Below are 18,654 nucleotides of genomic sequence, written 5' to 3' on the forward strand. Positions count from 1 at the left end.
CTGTTTCCTGCCCAGATCATTGCCCAGCACATGGGCAGCTTGCTGCCAGCTGCCAGCTCCTGGCCAGATGCTGCCCATCAGCCTGGGAGGGGAGCAGTTGACAGCGGAGACCAGTAATGCTCTGGGGCCAGACTGATGCTTCCAGCAAAGGAAAACACTGTGGGTGGGAAGAGTTTGGGGTGGGAGGGAGTGGATTTTATTGCTCATAAATTACTTTTTCTCATAAAAAATTATTTCAGGTTACATCTTGCAGGTTTCACCAAGCCAGGAGGTGCAACACAGCCCCAGAGGCTGGCTGGAGCCTGGGGGTGCCAGCAGGCAGGACCTCCCCCCCCCAGCACGGGGCTGGAAGAAGATAACACTAGTCTGGTGGCTAAGGGGGACGCCGAGGCCTGTGAGCCCCCTCGCCCTCTCCCACCTGCTGCCCCACACCTCAGCAGAGCCCTTGCCCCATCCTGTCCCTCTCATCCTTTGTCCCCACATCCATTTGCTCCAGCCCCAGGAGAGGACAAAGCAGCAGGCTGACCAGAGCCCAGGTGGCTGCAGGAGAAGCTGCTTTCCAGCAGTGAAGCTGCAGAAACCATCAAAGGGGACACAGCAGTGATGAGCCAGCATTCCACGACTGGGAAAGAGCTCTGTTCACATGGGAACCCACGGGAACCACCCATGGGAGCAACCCATATGCCTGGATCTTGGCAAAACACCTGCTGAATGGGCCACAGTGCACTGGTGGTTACAAAGTGCAAAATGACAAAGACAATGGAAAAGGCAAAACCTGTGAGGGCAGTGCCTGGCACACAACCACAGCTCCTGCCTGGAAAACCCTCTCCCTGTTCCAGTGGCTGGGACGTGACCCTTACACTGGCACAGCCTGGGGTGAGCAGCAGCCAGGAGCTGTGGGATTGGCCAGGAGCTGGCACACTCATGGGCACAGAACCCACGTGTGATAAGCTTAGCAAGTGTGTATGTATCTGTAAATTTATCTCTACCTATCTCTCTCTCTCTCTCTCATGCAGCTCTAGTAATAGAGGAACAGCAATCAGCCAAGCAAGTGGTCTGGAGAGGGAGAGTCTGAGGGAGGCAGGGTGCCACTGCTGAGCACCCTATGGCCCCAGACACCCCAAGGCACGCTTAAACAGAGCCCTTGCCTCCAAAATTGGTGGGGGGGAGGGGGGGGTTAGCTTATATTTTACAGCAGTACCGTTATACCCTACTGGACAGAGACCTGGAGCTGCAGGAGCTCTGGGAGTGGAGCCGGCCCCATCCCAGCATCCCACTGGCAGCAGCCCACTGTCTCCCTATCGAGGAGAACTGGGAACTGCCTATGGGTCCCACCACCCCTTCAGCTTGCACAGGGGGTCCTGGCTATCCTGCCTGTCTCAAGGGGCCCTGATGGCTGGACAAAGGAGAGAAATGGGAGCATTTGTCCTCTGCCATTGTTGCAAGGCTGAAGCTCAGCTCGCCTCTGGAGAGCTGTTTTCCAGCTGAAGTTGTTCTTCCAACCATGTTGAGCTGCTGCTATGCCTAAAAGCCAAACTGTCTCTGGGACGTGCTGCCATCATGACTCTGCACAGGCAAAGGACAGGCTACAGGCAGCAGTTTAGCCCTCGGCCACCAAGAGGAGGAAGCTGGGTCTAGAGAAGAGAGAACTAGGGCACTAGCTTTAGCCTTTGGCTTTCAAAGCAGCAGGATTAAATAAACTCTGCCTAAAAATGAAGTCCTGGAAAAGCTGGACATGCAGTGGCAAAGAGGAGGAGGAGGTGGCAGCGAGTGCCGCGTGGCACGGCGGGCGCCGGCGCTCCTGGATCAGCTGATGAACGGAGCCGAGCGGTCGTTCGTCACCGTTGGCTTCAGCTGGACGTTGGCAAAAGGGTTTCTGCAGAGAAAGAGGAAGGCAGAATTTAGCAGGAGGGGTGGTGGCAGCAGGGACTGTGAGGACAGGGCACCAGCACAGCGAGTGGCAACCCAGCGAGACCCCAGAAAGCTTTTGCAGTGGAGTCAAGGTGGTTCTGCTCAAGGTAGAGGCTGCACTGGGTGTAACCTTGAGCCTGAGCAGGGTTGGTGGCCAACCTGGAGTGACCAGCCCCATCCCCTCCACCAGCAGCACTTGGGAAGGTGTTAAGCTTGAGCTGCTTGGGCCTGGGGAGCCACTGGGCTGAGCTGCCCCCAGTTCTCTCTGTTAAAGCCATGGTAGATGTAAGAGATGAGCTGGCTGGGCTGCTGCAGGCAGACTGCTCTCCCACCATGCTTTCTAGCAGGCCTAAAGCTGGGGCTGCCAATGGGCACTGTGGCTGGAGTTTTGCTCCAGTCCCCTCCTGGCTGGTCTTGAACCATTCCCACACATGGGAAGTACCTTGAGGTGATCTGATTCTGCACTACGCTGCTATAGGGAGCACCCCAAAATCATCCAGCTCTACACTGTGGGGGAGCAGGGGGTTACAGCTCCCCTGTCCTCAGTTTGCCATGGCACAGGTGGAGATCCCTGGACAAGAGCAGAGCTGGTAGCTCTCTGCAGAGTCTTTGTGGAAGCCTTAGAAGCTAAATACTCAAGCTACATCCGTAGCCCAGCAAGCAGCTGGGTTGACTTGGGCTTTTTCCAACCTGGGGTGTCCTCAAGTGCTGTTCCACTGCCACCAGCACTCACCAGCTACAGCAGCATGCTCTGTGGCCAGCCCATTGTGGCACAATGTCTGAAAATGTTCAGCCCTGGCACACACAGGCTCTGCAGCTAGGACAGGAGCTGCTGCTCTGAGTGTTGTGACATGGGAAGCACCCTGACCTGCTCCAAAGAGGTCGACTCTGTCTCATCCTGACAGGAGATAATGTCTAAGGGTATTGAGGCTGCCATGGGGGTAGCCATCAGCTGCTTGTGTGTGCACAATCACCCCAGGCTGCCTGGAGCCATCTGCTTCAAAGCTGCACCAGTCAAGGTGGTCAAGGGAGCTCCAGAGCACCCCTACAGCACCCCCAGCCCTCCCCGGGAGCTGCACCATTCCTCTCTTTTCCCCAGTAGAGGCAGCAGCTGTATGCCTGCAGTAACAAGCCCTGCTCAGCCCCTGGCACTGCCACAACCACACACACTGGGTTCCACAGCCAGGGCACTAGCAGATCTCTATCGTGTGCCACAGCTCCACCCGCACCTGTATCTGGGGACGACAAAAGTGACGCTGCCATTAAGCCCTGTTAGGAACAGCCATGGTTAGTGGCTACCTCCACCCGGACCCCAGCAGCATGGGGCATCCCCAGACCTCTCCCACAGGACGGGAGGAAGAGACTGAGTTCCTCCAGCTCCCCGAGAAGGACACTGACTGCCACCCCCGGCCCCTCTCCCCTGCCATCCCTTACCTCTCCAAGTGTGCTTTTGCTTTCCTCAAAATATAAATGGCTTTTGCTTAAGAACAGGGTAATTAATTTCCCACCTAATTAATGCAGATTCTTAGATCACTTTGCCCACTGGATGCCAAAAGAGACTCTCAGGACTGGAGGGAGAGGAAAGGTTGCTTTGATGAGTCACCGGGGGTTAGTATTTAACTCTTTTTTGTTCTGGCAGAGGAGAGCCACTGGGACAGGAGCCGGCAGCTCCAGCAGCCACAGGGAAAAATCAGCTCACGGATCAAAGAAAAACAGGGAAGGGCCTCTCCGGGGCTCTGCAATGCCAGCAAGGAGGTTCTTGGCTCCTCCATCCCACCCTGCCAGGACCAGGAGGCTCCTGAGATGTGTCTACAAGCAAGAGAAGCTGCTCAAAAAACTTGACATTAATGTGGATCTGCTCTGTCCCACTCAGGGCACTGACGGGACAGCGGACACTGGAGACCTACAACCAAAGAGGCTGGTTATGGGGAGCAGGGAAGCAGCAGGAGCAGCAGCTCAGCATCTGCAGGAAGCGTGGCCCCAGCGAGCTGCCCAGCACGGCGGCGGAGCAAGGAGCCGTGCAGCTGTAGCGCGTTCAGACTGGCAGCTCCCGCCACCAGCAGAGGGACAAGCAATGACCGAGGGAGGGGACAGGCTTGGCTGGGTGCAGGGGGTGAAGCAGAGCGGTGGCACTGTCCCCGCACAGCCCCGCAGCTGTCACCCCGCTGCCCAGCACCAGCACACCCAGGGCTCGGCCCCCCCCGAGACCGTCAACTTACTAACTACGGGCAGGGGCACCTCAAAACCTGGCCACTTCAACATCAGGGCTGCAAGGGAAAGAGAAGGCAGGTTGGAGGACACTGGGACGCGCTCCGACCCCTTGATGGGAACAGAAGGTGTTGGTTAAGGTGAGGAACCAGGCTAGGAGCCGGCGGCCGCCCCGGCGCAAGGCGCACTGCACACAGTGCCTCCGGGCAGAGGAAACAGCAGGAAAAAGAAGGAAAAGGAGGAAAAGTTGTGTTTATCGAGGCGCTGGTGCTGCCCGACGGCTCCCTGCGAGGAGGGGAAGGAAGGGCACGGCCAGCCAGCAGCCACCTGCGGAGGACAGGCCAGGCAGAGAGGGAGCTACGGAAGGGAGGGGGGAGGCTTCCTTCCCTCCCACCCCAACCATCGCTGCGTTCCCACCGCTGCCGTGCTGGGAAAGCGCAGCCGCAGCCTGGGCATGCAGAGAGCGGCAGCATCCCCTCGGGCCGCGGGGAGGAACCTGCCCCTTAAACACCTTTAGCTGTTGCCGCTCAGCAAAGCTGTTTAAAGCCCGGTTGGGGTGAGCAGGGAGTCTGCCCCCCAGCCAGGTGATGCCGAGGGGATGGAGAACGGAAAAAAATAAAATAAACAAATAATAATAATAAAAAAAAAGGCATGGAAATGGGCGATGATGCAGGCAGGGATGGGCAGCACGCAGGCACGGCAGCCGAAAAAGACACCGAGGCCCAGCTCAATGCAATAAATAAAACTTTTATTCAAACAGTAACTCAGTACAGGGCACATTTCTCTCTGGCTTTAAAAAAAAAAGGAAAAAAAAAAAAGAAAAAAAAGTGTTTTTCAGCACTTTACAATCTCCATACAGGCTTTGCTAGGCTGGGGTTTTCTTTTCTCTCACCCTCCCCGCCCCCCCCCCTCTTTCCCCTCTACATTCAGTCATTCAGCATGAAATACCCTTGGGTTAAAAATCGTTAGCAAAATTGAGACGTGGATGCAGGAGGGTCTGGTTACAAGGTGCCCGTAGGCGAGTGTATAAAACAAACTGCTCCGTGGGTGTGTCTGTATTGCCAGCGCTGTCCCGGTAAACCGGCAATGGGAGAGGTCTTAAAAATCACATCAGAAAAAGAAAGCGTGAACAGCTTCGCAGTGGAGACAGCCGTGGGCACTGAGGGGGGCTGCAGCCAGGCTTGCCTGCAGGAGCAGGACTCCCAGTGCCAGGGCAGGAGACCCCTGGGTGCTGCCAAGCCCCACTCCCCCAGCAGAGCTCAGGGTTTGCCTTGCTCAAACCCCGTTTCAGGGATGCGAGCTCATCCTTGGATGGCTCCCCACCAGCCCTCAGCGCTAACATGAGGTAACAATACCTTGCTACAAAAAATATATATATATATTTATAAAACAACCAGGAGTAACCCTTCCAGGGGGGGCTGCTAGCTGCACCCCACAGCTGGCAAGGAACCCCAGCCAAGAAGCAGCCCTTTCCCTGGGGAGGGAGCTCACTGCCATCCGCTTCTCCCGACGCCACCGCAGCAGGGGGTGGGGATGGGAAGCGGATCAGGCCAAGGGGGGAGGCGAGGGGCCGCAGCCTCCCGTGGCAATGGCATCGCGGGTGCGGGCAGCCCGGATGCTCAGTAACAGTACAGACACCAGAGGCCATGCATATTTTGCTCCGGTCTGGGAGGTTTTTGTCCAGGCTCGTGCGAGGCCCCCGAGGAGGGACAGATAGTGCATCGCTAACGTTCACACAGGAGTACAAAACCAGGGGCCCACTACAGTGTCAACTGCATCCAGGCTGCTTCAAAGTGAGCACAGACCGATGGGCAGTTTCTGCTCTGAAAAGGCTTCAGAAACAAGGGCACTGTGAACACCGGGGAGGGGTGGAGAAGCACCATGGTTTCCTTGAAGATCACAAGAGTTTAAAAATCCGAAAGAAGTAGAGAAAGAGAAACGAAGGAGAAAGGGAGGGAAAAAAAAAAAATAAAGGGAGGAAAGCAGCAGAAAGCTCTTCCAAGCAGCAAGGGGGCCGCCGCTAGCCAAGGTGTCCTCACACCGTTGATACCAAACTGCCACTGCCGCTGCGGAACAAAGCAGAGGAGACTGCCAGAGTGGCCAGGACCGCCGGCGCGCACCGCGACGCAGCACCGTGCCCAGGAGCTCAGCTCCCTGGCATGGCACCGCAAGCTCAACCCCTGCCCATCACCACTTTGTTCACTGCTCGTGCCTGTGGGTCTGAGGTTTAGCCCCAAGAGCGAGATGGGGCAGCTCCAAGGCAGAGGGGATGGGGACGGAGCTGCCAGGTGGGAGAATGCGCTGGGCAAAGATCCCAAGCGTGCACACTCTGTGGCCTCACTACCTGGGTGCAAGCCCCAGAAGGAACGCTGAGGGCACACAACTCTGTCTGAAGGAGCGCACAGACTGTGAGGTTAGGGTGGCCCCAGGACCTGCCCTCCTCAGGAGATGCTGGGTCACTCCATGCTCACCAAAACCTGCACTGTATCCTCCACCACACAGCCCCATCTCGCTTAGAGACACTGCCTGTCCCCTGGGGAGCCCATTTAGGGGTACCCATAGCTTCTTCCAGAGTCAACATCAACAGTTCATGGTCAGGTAACACAACAGGAAGGTGAAGTCTTACCTGCTGACAGACCTTGTCCCATAGTCATCAAGACCCTGTGGAGAGGAAGGGAGGCAGCATGGTGAGGGGTGGGGGACATAGGCTCCAGGTGCCACTGGAGGGTCACACAAATAGACCAAAGTGCATCAGGACCCAGGGATTCTGGGGCCAAGAGTCAATGCATTTGGAGAGAAAAAGGGAGTTATGGAGATGATTCAAACAGGATTTAAGACACAGGATTTGCACCACTCTTTGGAGCAAGACTTTATCTGGCAAGACAAGAGAAAGTAACTGCTAGCAGAGCCCTGGATCTGCTCTGTCCAGCCCCACCGTGGTAGAGCTCCAGCCACTTTCAAGATACAAGGCACTCAGAGATTGAACAAGTCTGGGAGATGCCAGTGAAATGTTCTGTGGAAAGAGGTGTTTGTCTGTATTCACTCCCACCAGAAACCCACAGGGGTTTGGATCATTTTCTCCTTCAGCCAGTGCTGAACAGCCTCTGCAGCAGGGAAGGACTGCACTGGTCTAAGGAGCATATGGAGATCAAGCTTAGAGGATGTTCCTTGAGGACATTGCTCCTTAGGTCAAGGTTTGCCTTGAAATATGGCCACAAACATGGAATTGCTCCAGGAAGGAGAAGGAATTGTTAGTCTGAGCTGACTGCGCACAGCTCACAGACCACAGACATGTTCCCACCATTCCAGGAACACTCACAATCACCTGCCAAAGAGCCAAATGCTGCATGGCCACCTTGCCTTCTCCTCATCCTCTCCCCATCTGTGATCCAGGGAGGCCAACACAGCTCATCCCACCGTGCTCATTCTGGTGGGGAAGCCCCACCATGCCAACAGCTCTTGGGTTAAGCTGATCTCATCCACATATGCAACCTTCCGAGCGCATGAATCAAGAAGCCCTGAGTTTGTTTTGGGCTTCCACCAGAGCCCTGCTCAGGGTCTGCCCCAGCCCTGCACACTCACCTCAGCGTCCCCACTAGACCATTGCTGGCTTGAATTGGCATGTGCCAGAGAAAATGCTTCCAGCTGCCTGTGAACAGCCTGTTTCTGGTGGGAGGCTCCCATGGAATCAGCAAGTGTTGTCCTTTGGGGGGTTTATGGTGCCGTTTTGTGCCATTTGCTCCCTGTACCTTGCCCAGGTGAGCCAAACTGGCCTGCCCTTCCCATTCTCCACCAATAACCTCTCTCACTGCCTCCCTCCATTCCTGTCCTTTCCCATCAAGGAGAGATGCTCAGGAGGAGATGAGATCCTGGGCAAGGCAAATGGGTCTAGGCAAAACTTGCCCATAAATCCCAAAGGCAACATTGCGTTCGTTTGGACTTACAGCTGTCGACCTAGCGTAAGGCTTGTAGTGAGCGGAGGGTGGTTGGCAGAGGCCACTGGCATAGTCTTTAATTGCACAACCATAGGGCATTAGGTAGTCCTACAAACAACGAACACAGGTTGGAGAGCAGCCCTCCTTCCCCTGCAACGTGCTCTACACCACACCAAGAAGATGCTTTTAACACATTCCATCCTTCTGCTTTAAAACTGCAGCAAGGACAGAGATGCTGCAGGTGCCCAGGTCATTGTGCCAGGCTTCAGCAAGGACTAATGCCCAAGGCTTTGCTCAAGCATCTCCCATTTATAAATCCCCCCTGAAGTGGAAGAAACTCCTGTGAGCTCACCTGGGAGAAGGCAGGCACAGCCACACTGTATGGCCTCTGCTTGAAGGTGTTGATGCCTTGTGCTGGGAAGGCTTGGGAGCCCATACCATAGTCAGGTGGTGGGATGGAAATGTCATCTTTGTCCAGCAAGTTGCCAGTGCTGCTGCTCTTCCCTTGCTGCAGCCTGGACAGGGAAGACCCAAAAAAAGAGCCATCAGCATCAGCCCACTCTAGGCTGAGACCCCCTGGCTGTCCATCTGCCCACAGCAGGGGACCCCATGTGGATAAACCTTGCCCTGGTTATTCCTAACACCACAACTGGTGTCTGGGGGAAGGAGAATATTCCCAACCCAAGCCCATGAGCCTACCCTGAGAGGGGCATAGGGACACATCCAGCACAGCACCCATCTGATGTTCCTACCCTGTGTGGACCCTCTCGCTGCCATCGCTGTCGAGGACTCGGGTGTAGGAGAAAGGAAACCAGCCCCTCCTGAAAGACAAAGGCAGGAGATGAAGCCAAGCCCATGTTTATTCATGGGGGATGCAGGAGAGGCTGCACTGGGGGTGCAGTGCTTCACCAGCATGGCTGCAAGACTCACATTTTTGTTTTCTCACTCTCTCCATAGTGCCAGCCGTCCCTGGCCTCTGGCACCAGCAGAGTGATAAGGTCACCTTCCTTGAAGCTCAGGAGGGTGCTGTTATCTCCAGCAGCATGAGAGAAAATGGCCTGCACCCTCGTCCTGCCGTTCCTCTCGAGCCCTGCAGCCATGGAGCTGGAGCGTGGCAGCGTCTTGTTTTCAGCTAGTGGGAGACAGAGACCAACGAGTGTCCCAAGTCCTTGATGCATCCAAGTCCCTGACAGCCTGGCATGACCAAGGGCAGGACATAATCTGCCAAGACACATTCCTAACCTTGCTTATTTTACCCAAGGTGCCTGCAAAACCAACCCCTTTAACAAACAGGATCCCAGGCAGGGTCAAGGCCACTGCTCTTGCCATCATCCATCGACCATGGCAAAGGAAGCAATGAGGCTCCTCAAGATTTTCCTCCTGGAAATGCTGTTTGCGAGCCAAACTCCACCCAGCCAAAAACCTGACAGAGCAGCCCAGCTCCACTCACTTCCCAACCTCAGCTCCAGAGGCATGAGCAGCACTTGATGCCAGGAGTGCACGTAACGACTCTGCTCACTGCGGCTGCCAGTGGCACAGCTGGCACCACGGCACCCCAGCGCCCCCGGAGCGGAGGAGGGAGCCTCACCTGATGCGTAGCTGTTTTTCGGTTGCACGTTTTTGCGAACAGGGAGTGTATTGGAGTAAGAGTCACTCAGCTGCTTCTGAGGCTGGGGAGGAGATAAAGATTTGGGCTGTGCTGGCTTCATCTCAGACCAGTGGTTGTACCCGTCACTGTCTGGGCCCGAGACTCCGTTCATCACTGGCACGGCCTCCTGCGCTGACATGCGCTACGGAGAGAGGAGAGGAGGGGGGAAGACGGAGAACGCCTTCAGTAGGGCGTCCTGGTGCAGCTCCTGGGGGAAGGGGGTTCACAGCACACCAGAGCTTCAGCCTGCTGGACTTAGTTGCGCACCAGAGACAAACTGAGCTGCAGGGAGCACTGGAGTCACCTCTGGTTTTTTTTACTGCTCCAAGCAAACTCACGCTCAAGAAATACTCCCTGAGCTCTACTGCTCAGCTTGTCCCCTCATGTCACAGGGGAGACCTTTTTCTGAAGGGCCTTTTATCCCAGGGGCCACTCCAAACATGATCTGCTATGGTTACTGGGCTACCTCAGTTCAGAGCCACAGCTCTGGGATGAGCCTTACTGAGATCAGCCCAGTCAGATGAGTCCAGCTCACAGGTTCCCCAAAACCCTCCCAGGGAGCCCCTGCAGCCCCTGCCCCTTCAGAGCTCAGCAATCTCAAGGATGGGACATGCTGCCCATCCCCTTGCCAGGCTCCTTCCCACATGCCAGGGTGGTGCATGCACAGAGTTGCCCATCCCTTCACATAGATGACAGTGCATGAAAAGGCAACTTGCTGAGGACAACGGTGACACCATCTCGGGCTCGTCCCTCCAGCTTTGCTCAGAAGGGGAGGACAACTTCCACCACGCAGATACTTACTCCTACAAAAGGTGCAAGCTCCGGGGGGACAGGGAGAGGTTTGGCACCAGGGATGGGGTCAGAGATGATGAGGTTGGATTTGGATGTAGACAGAGGGCTGGGCATGATGGTGCCATTGCTGCTGGCAGCCATCTGCTGCATCAGCTGTATAGCGCGGTCTGGGATCTTGTTGGGATCCGAGCAGGACTGCTGCCACAGTGGCAGCTTCTGCGTCAGCATCTCCTTCCCCTGCAACAGTAAAAAACAAGGCATGAGGACACATTCTCAGCTCTGAATTCCTCCCTGGGCAGCACCATGTGGAGCCAAAGCTGGGCCTGATCCTGGTCACAAGATTGATCAGTTCCTCTGTGCATGGCACAGGTGAGATAAACCACAGGGGCTTGCTGCTGCTTCCAAGCTCTAACTGCAGCTGAGCTAGAAAGGTGCAATGAAAAATAGAAAGGAGAGAAAGAAAAGGTCATTCATCTCCTAGCTTGTTCTGAGGTATCCTGTGTGGGGCAGCTCCAGGAGCAGAAAGGTGGAAGGAAACTGGGCAGGGCACCAAGTAGAGATAAACAAATCTGACCAAAGGCTTGGCCACAGGACATGCAGTGCAGTCACTTTGTGCTGTCACCCAGGTCTTGAGGGATGAGCTTCATGCTTAGAGCTGCTCTACCCAAATAACTCTGGCCCCACTACCCTGCAAGGAGACCCTGCTGTTTCCAGCCCGTGGGCAGGACACCAGCAGCCACCCACCCCTGTGCTCTAAGCCTGGGGAGGGGGAGTAAAAGATGGAGCTGAACCTGCCCTCACTCAGCTGACACACCCAAGAATGAGTATTCCGACATGTGACACTGAGGCAGATGTTCCAAACCATCTGATGCTGTTTCCCAGCCAAGCACAATGCAGACCCCAGCCACCTGCCTCAGCATCTCCTTGGGAAGCACGGCATGAGGAGCTGCAAAGGAGCAGTCCCTGGCACTGGCTGGCTTGCCCAACGGCTAACTCACCCCAGGCTCACCCCGCAGCAGAGGGTGACCCAACACCCAGGCACAGCTTTGCAACCAGTCTCACCCAGAGACAGCTCAGTCCCCATGCAGCCAAAAACCCTCTAAACCCAATTTCCAAGTCCCAGAACATTACCCCACTATCGGCCACCTTGCCACCCAGACCACAGCTGCTGCCAGCATCCTCCAGCAGGCTGTTTTTAGCTGGCACAGCCCACGCTGGCTGCCAGGCTGGTGCAGGGCCAGGCACCCACATCTCACATACGCCCACCCTGCCCTGGACGAGTCGCCTGCAGAGCTGCAAAATCACTCCATACACTGCTGCAAGTTTTTGGTTTCACTGTGCCACAGCCACGCTGCGAGTGCCAGCACCCTCGTGCCTGCTGATCCCCTGCTCCTAGGGGGACTTTTCTCCCCCTCCTGCACTGCAGGAGGAGTTCACATATGCCCAGCATTGATCCAGTCTGCAGCACAGCATTGACTAATCCAAGCTCCTTCTCCTGCTCCCCAGTGCCAAGTGCGGCGGTGACAGATGGGTGCTGTGAGCGACGGGGGGTGGCGGTGGGAAACAACCAGAACGAGAGCAGGAGGCTGCGGGAGCAGCACTGGCATTCCCAACCCTCATCCTGATGGACTCCGCTCTGGACCAGCACAGGGGGATGCCGCTCCCCAGGGCTGGCTGGCAGCAGCTCCAGCCCCTGGCACAGGAGACATAGGCAGCCTGGGAATGGGCAAGATGGGGTTTGGAGCTGTGACTTCATCTCTGGTTTAGTCCCATCTTTGATGAGGCTGGGGGTAAGGGCTGGTGTGAGCCCCTCAGGTGGGCAGCACCACTCTCTCCGAGCTGCTGCTCTGCTTTCCCTTCTGTACCTGCAAGTCACAATCTGGTGCACAAGGAACATGAGAACAAAGCCCTCAGACCTCGGTGACCATGGCATACAGTGGGGAGAAACTCAACCCCAGCCAGCCACTGCCAGCTCTCCTGTGCAGGTCACACCATGGAAGGGCTGGCACCACCTTCACGTGCTAGATGGCAGGATATGCTGCCAGGCTTTGCCATTGGCACCACCACAAATCACTGTCAGTGCCCATCCACCTCTGCTTGGAAATGCACAGCAGCACCTGTGGCAGATGTGCTTCCTCCTCAGGGCAGCTCAGGGTGCAGCTAGGAGGGCAGATCTGCCTCTCCTGGCCAGGTGGCAGCTGTGTCTCCCAGGATACCTTGTCATCCACTGCTATAGAATTAGAGAATGGTTTGGGTTCTAAGGAACCTTTAAATGTCATCTAGCCCAAACCCTGCTGCAGTCAGGCTGCCCAGAGACCAACCTGACCTGGAATGGTTCCAGGGATGGGGCATCTTCCACTTCTCTCAGCAACCCACGCCAGTGAAAGACTTCTTCCTTCTCACTAGTCCAAATCTTCCTCTTTCAGTTTCAAACCATCAGTCCTTGTCCCACCACAACAGGCCCTGCCACAAAATCTGTCCCTATGTTTCTTATTGGCCCCTTTAAGTACTGGAAGGCCACAGGAAGATCTCCCATACCTTAATAAGGTAAATTCCTCCTGCTCTGCCCCGTGAGCCACAGGGGCTGCACCAGCTGTGGTTTGCAGAGTGTCCACCTGCTCTGCAGGAAGCAGCTGGTGACAAGAGCATCGATCCACCTGGCAAGAGGGCAGTGGGACCTGCAGCCCAGTGGCTCCAGCTCACCTTGGCATGGTAGGTGATGGCACTCTTCGCTACCGCGCACTGTTTCTCTACCAGGAAGCAGAATCGTCTCCTCTCTTCTGTCAGAGCTGTCTTGTAGCCATCAGAGACGTAGTTTTCCAGCTCACCTTGCTTGTTGCTGATGGCTTCGATGTACTAGAACAGAAGGAGAAGCAGAGAGGTGGCTGCCTTGGTCGCTTTGCCCACCGAACGCAGGGGACGCCGCCGCATCCTCCAGAGGAGGGCGAGCAGTGCAACGGTGAGGCTGGTGAGGGGGTGGCAGACAGGCTGCCCTCAGGGCCACTCCCCCCAGCACAGGACACGCACACACGAGCCTGCAGGGCCCCTCCAACCCGCCCTTACTCATCGGAGCCCCCCACGCAGAGGTGCTGACTCAGCGTGTGGGCCGGGAGCCGTGCGGGCGGCAGGACGAGCTGTACCGCGAGCAGCCGCCCTCTCACCAAACGGGCATCGCTGGCGGAGCCCAGGGAGGCTGCCCCAAGCGCCCAGGCCTGGCAACAGCCCCCGCAGCCCTCTGCTCATCCCTGTCAGGCGCTGCAGTGCCATGAAGCCCAGCCCGGGCTAGAACACCTCCAGCGCCTCCTCTGCTGAATCGCTCCTTGCTGCCCATCGGTGCCCATAGGGATGGGCAGGGCTGTGCTGCCAGGGGCTGTGGTGGGACAGCACATATGCTTCACACACAGCCAGCAGCTACTTCCAAGCTATTAGCTTTCAGTTTGCCATTACCAGTCAGTGCAGGGGATGTGGGGACAGAGTGTGGCACACTGGCACAGCACCTCCCCTGCTAGGCACAAGCATCAAGGGGGCTGCCAGGCTGGCCAACTCTCGATCACACACCCCGGGGCTCTGCCAACACCAGGGCCTTCCTCAGTGCCAGGCAGAGGCACCAAACACAGCAGCATGAAGTTGTTCTGCTGGCATGGGCTCCTGATATACGTGTGTGACTGCAGCTTTGCCACTGCTGTATGGGGCATGGAAATGGCACACGGAGCTAGGCTGGGTGAAACCAGCTGCTCAGGCTGCCAAATGTGGTACATGGAAGGGTTTCAGAGCAATGCCCAGGACTGCAGGGCTGTTGCTCAGCCACACCATCAGCAATCCTGAACAGATGTGATGTCCCTAACTCCCCAGGGCAGTCACTGTCCCTCGATTCTCTTGCTACTCTGCAAGGAGCTCCCACCCTCGATGTCGCACTGGGACAGCAACCACAAAGCCTTCGAGGAGCATCTCTCTCACCCATCACTGTCCTGCCCTGAGACAACTCCTCACCTCCACCTTTTCCTTGGGACAGCAGCTGGAAAGACACAAATCAACCACGCAGCCCAGGCACTGCTAAACCTGTTTCAGAAGGTCTGAGCTTCCTTGAGAAGGGAATTAAACTGGAAATTCAAGGCCTAAAGCAGCTTTACTTCCTTCTTCATGTTTAACAGTTATTTTTAGCATGCTACAATATTTATTAGCAGACATAAAATGGAACAAACCTCAACAAAAGCAGCAAGATTAAGTGACATCCCAGACTTCAAAGGAGGCTTATTTCAGAGTTGGAGCTCCTACTGCTTCCCATCCTGCTCAGAGCATTCTGCCTCAAGAACAAACCTTGTGTAGAGCTCGGGCCAGACCCATCAGGTTTTGGGTTTCCCTCCTTGCACCAACACGAGATGGTGGAAGAAAAGAGGTCAAGGAGAAACCAGTGAAAACCCAGTTTACAACCAACTACCTCATTTCAGGGAGGATTTTTTGCCTCAGATGAGAAAATCCAGCACAAATGCCTGCTTTTAGGAGCAGCAATAAAGGGAACTGAGCTGATGCCACTGGGCAGAGAAGCAGAAACAACGGAGGTATCTGCATCACCTCCAGATGAAGCTATAGGGACAGCTGAGCCAGGCAGGGCTAAAGAGGAGGGCACTGGGGAAGCCAGCAGCAGGCAGAGAGGCATGGGCAAGAGGCAGCAGCAGCAGCCCTGGGCACGTGTTGGCGAGCAGGAGGCCGTGGGAGGACATGCTTGGCACTGGCAGGGAACGTATCGCTCCCCGCAGTGGGCTCAGGGCAGCTGCCTCCTCCTGGGTATTATTAGCCCCAGGAACAGCACAGGGACACAGCCCAGGGGCATCAGCATGGCAGCAGTGAAAGGTAGCCAAAAGGAAAGGCTGGCCCAAGCCTGGAGCATTCCCAGATTCTGGTGCCCCAACCTCTCCCATGCAGCCCTGAGACACTTAGAATAGACTGAGACTTTGTCACCACACCACAGATGGAGACATCTGGGACAGACCAAGCTCCATTATCCTCAAAGCCCTACAGCACAGGGCTTCCCTTCTCTCCTGAGGGAAGCAGCAGGACGATGATCCCCCACCACCAGAGCCTCATTTCTGGAAGGAAACAACCCTGACAGCACCGAAATAGCAGGAGCACACACGTGGACCCCGACACCTTCAACTCATCCTGCTTCATTTACTAACCGGGCTATCAAAAACGAGAAGGTGAGGAGTGAAACGAGTCCACACTGCCAGCTCATTCAGTTCAGCAGCACAAGCACCATCCCACCACCACCAGCAGCCTGGCTTCCCCAGGCCAGACAGAGCCATGCCCCAGGTACAACGTGTGGGCAGGACGTGGCTCCAGCCCCCAGCACACCCCGGCGGGGGAAATTCTCCCTTACCCGAGCTGTGTTATCTTTTAAATCACAACTTAAACAGACAACTTCAAGCCTTATTTACATCCCTGGATCCTCACCTCGTTTCTCAGGTACGTTGGTAAATCGTTGCACTGAAGACAGCCTCGTTCCTAATGGCTGCAGCCTGTTGGAACATGTCGGTTTGCAAGCAGAGAGAAGCCTGTGCTCTAAATTTAGTATTCCCAGCACTTTATATACTTTATGTAAATATGCCTGACGTGCCATCAATTTATTCACAGCCTTGATTTTTTTATCTATGTATTTTTTCTTTCCTTACACATTTTTACATGACAAAATGGAGAGCAAAGCTTCTTGTTTGCTTAGAGAGTTTTCGTTTAGGCTTTGCTCGGAGTGACAATTGGGCTTTCAAAGCAAGGCACAGGGAGACAGTTCAAATACAACCTCCCTGGAATGTGACAGATGCACAGGGAAATGGAACATGCAAAGGACCATGTTAAGACCTCACTACTCTATGCCAAGCAGAAGTGTTTGGCTTCGATTGTTGAGCAATGCTTCACCTGTGGCCAGGTGCCTGCCGGGCTCATGGCTGCTGCTCACAGATCCTCTGTCCAGGGATCCTGCATCTATTCCTCACATATTGAACCCCAGCCAAAAGCATTTCCCAGACTGGCACCACCTGACAACTGGTTTAAGGGCCAGAGAAAGGTGCCTCTGTGCTGGCCATGCTTGGGCTCCACAGCTGGGCAACATCCTCTCCAAGACCCACGCCAAGCAGCATGCACTGCCCGAGCTCTGCATTTTAAATGCAGACCTTGATTTAGGCTGCCAGCTTCAAATTAAAGTTTCAAGCATCATCTAAATAAAATCCTTGGTTTAAAGGAGGGAAAAAAACCACTACAACCATCTGCAACTGGAGCACCCGGGGGGGGCAGGGAGTGGGCCAGTGTGGTGCTTGTGGTGACCACAGCCATGCCGAGAGCCAGAGCACACGCTGGAGCCACCCAACAGCTCCAGAAACCTTTTCTGGGTTTCTAGGTTGGAGAGGCCTCAAATAACTCCCCCATCCCCCCCCTCCTGCCTCTGAACGCATTCAGTTCCAATTCACCAGGAGTCACTGACCTAATTAGCAGTGTCAGCACGCAGCAGCGCTGGGCACAGCCGGACCAAGGGTTTGGGTTAAGATGCTGCCACGGCTCAGTGCCAGCAGCCAGAAGAGCTTGGGCTCCTGCCTGGCCCAGGGAGGGGAGGGTGAGTCTGGGAAGGAGGAGTCTGGTCCCAGCAGTCCTAGCTGCTCCAGGGGTGGTGGCTTAGCCAGAGACCCCTCGGTTCAACCCCTCCTGGCTGCCTGATGTTTGGGAGCTGTGTGATGCTGGAGCAAAGCCTGGCCATGCTGAGTCCAGCTAAAGCTGGGCAATCTGTAGAAGCCAGAATAAGCTACCCCAAAGGGTCAGAGAGTAAATGAGGAACAAGAAAACATGAAAGAGGAAACAAGATGCTGCAAAATCCCCAGCTCAAACAGTCAATGTCAGCCCTGGCATGGGGCACACAAAGGCCCCGCTGCTTACACTAACATCTTCCCTGTGCCACTCCAAAGCTGACAGCTGGAGGTGTGTGAAGATGAAAAAGCAGCCAAGAAATGTCAAGACCTGAGCTCTTTTCAAGAGCATGCTACTGTCAGTGCAGTTAGTGCAGGTGAAACGGCAACATCATTACTGAACTTCAGTCAAGCCTTTAACAACCAACCATCCTTCATGGATAAAAATTAGTTCAAACTGTTCTATCAAGCCAAGAGCGTGCAAACTGCTACAAAAAATGAGCCAGGGGCAATGCTAATCACTACTGCACTGAGCATGACTGAAGAAAACATCATTACAGACCTTTATCAGGCATAAGAAGTGTTTGCCACTGCCAGTAACTGAGCAAGGGACCAGTTCCAGGGACAAGACAGATTCAAGAACAGGTAAAAGTCCTCCTGGAGTCGCCACCTGATGACTGTGATGAGTTCTGAGGCAACAAAACCAGCAGCACTGCAGGGGAGCATGAGATGCACATGCTGCTAGCTGGGATGATGCAGAGCAAGGAGGGGATGATGCCCCTGTGCTGGCTCTGAACAGCAGGCTCTCCTCTTCCTCAGAGCAGTAGGGAAAAGATACAGTGAAAAGAAGGTAAAGAGAAAGAACTTTGAGCTATGCTAGACTGATGCAGTAGGCTGAAATACCTGGAAGGAATGAACACCGGGAGAAGGGAGGATGTATTTAGTGAACCACGAGGGAGAATGATTAGAAAGTAATGGGATAAAATGAGAATGAAGCTAGGCTGATTAACAGAGGAAAAGCATCTAAGCTGTTGGATAGACTGAAGGAAAAAATGCTGAGAGCCTACCACGGCACATAGCCAAACCAAGGGGAAAAAAGCAGCCTGGGGATTCTCAGGCCTGATGGCTCCTGGGGAAGGAGACAGTTTATGCTCATTCCCAGTATTCACTCCTTGTGTGGAAGCTGGTGGGCCCTGGAGGAGACTCAGGGCAGATGTCATCCCCTCCCATCTCCCTCCAGCCTACCTCACTGACCAAGTGTGTTACAGATGGAAGAGGAGGTTGGTTTGTGTAGCCAGACAGAGCAATGCTGTATTCAAGCCCCAGCATACAAGCAGCTCTTCCCAGCAGAACAAGGCCACAAGAGACTTCAGGGCTTGGAAACGACCCTGAGGTGACTCAGTATCCCCTGTAATAAGGCAAATAAAGCAACAGACCAAAGCCTCTCCTGCAGTAGAAAACATCTCTACCCGTGTCACCGTGGGAGCCAAAA

General features: G+C 55.2%; 1 protein-coding gene across 8 annotated transcripts in view; it reads right to left on the reverse strand.

The window, feature by feature from the left end:
* Positions 1-173: 173 nt before the first annotated feature.
* The window catches only part of BAIAP2 (BAR/IMD domain containing adaptor protein 2), a 55,925-nt gene continuing 37,444 nt past the window's right edge, over positions 174-18,654 (reverse strand). Inside the window, exons 7-16 of one of the 8 annotated variants that reach the window (XM_064150729.1) lie at positions 13,198-13,350; positions 10,504-10,731; positions 9,643-9,844; positions 8,985-9,186; positions 8,807-8,875; positions 8,407-8,569; positions 8,064-8,162; positions 6,746-6,780; positions 4,131-4,178; positions 1,791-1,876 (exon numbers count right to left, since the gene is read on the reverse strand). In XM_064150729.1, coding sequence (XP_064006799.1) covers positions 4,151-4,178; positions 6,746-6,780; positions 8,064-8,162; positions 8,407-8,569; positions 8,807-8,875; positions 8,985-9,186; positions 9,643-9,844; positions 10,504-10,731; positions 13,198-13,350 — 1,179 coding nt within the window. In that variant the 3' untranslated portion in view covers positions 1,791-1,876; positions 4,131-4,150. Of the gene's footprint in view, positions 1,877-4,130; positions 4,179-5,973; positions 6,186-6,745; positions 6,781-8,063; positions 8,163-8,406; positions 8,570-8,806; positions 8,876-8,984; positions 9,187-9,642; positions 9,845-10,503; positions 10,732-13,197; positions 13,351-18,654 lie in introns of those variants that run through there. The other 7 variants (XM_064150732.1, XM_064150727.1, XM_064150734.1 and 4 more) reach the window with 7 other exon arrangements.

This window comes from Pogoniulus pusillus, chromosome 11 (assembly GCF_015220805.1).
Source record: "Pogoniulus pusillus isolate bPogPus1 chromosome 11, bPogPus1.pri, whole genome shotgun sequence".
Classification (NCBI taxonomy): domain Eukaryota; kingdom Metazoa; phylum Chordata; class Aves; order Piciformes; family Lybiidae; genus Pogoniulus; species Pogoniulus pusillus.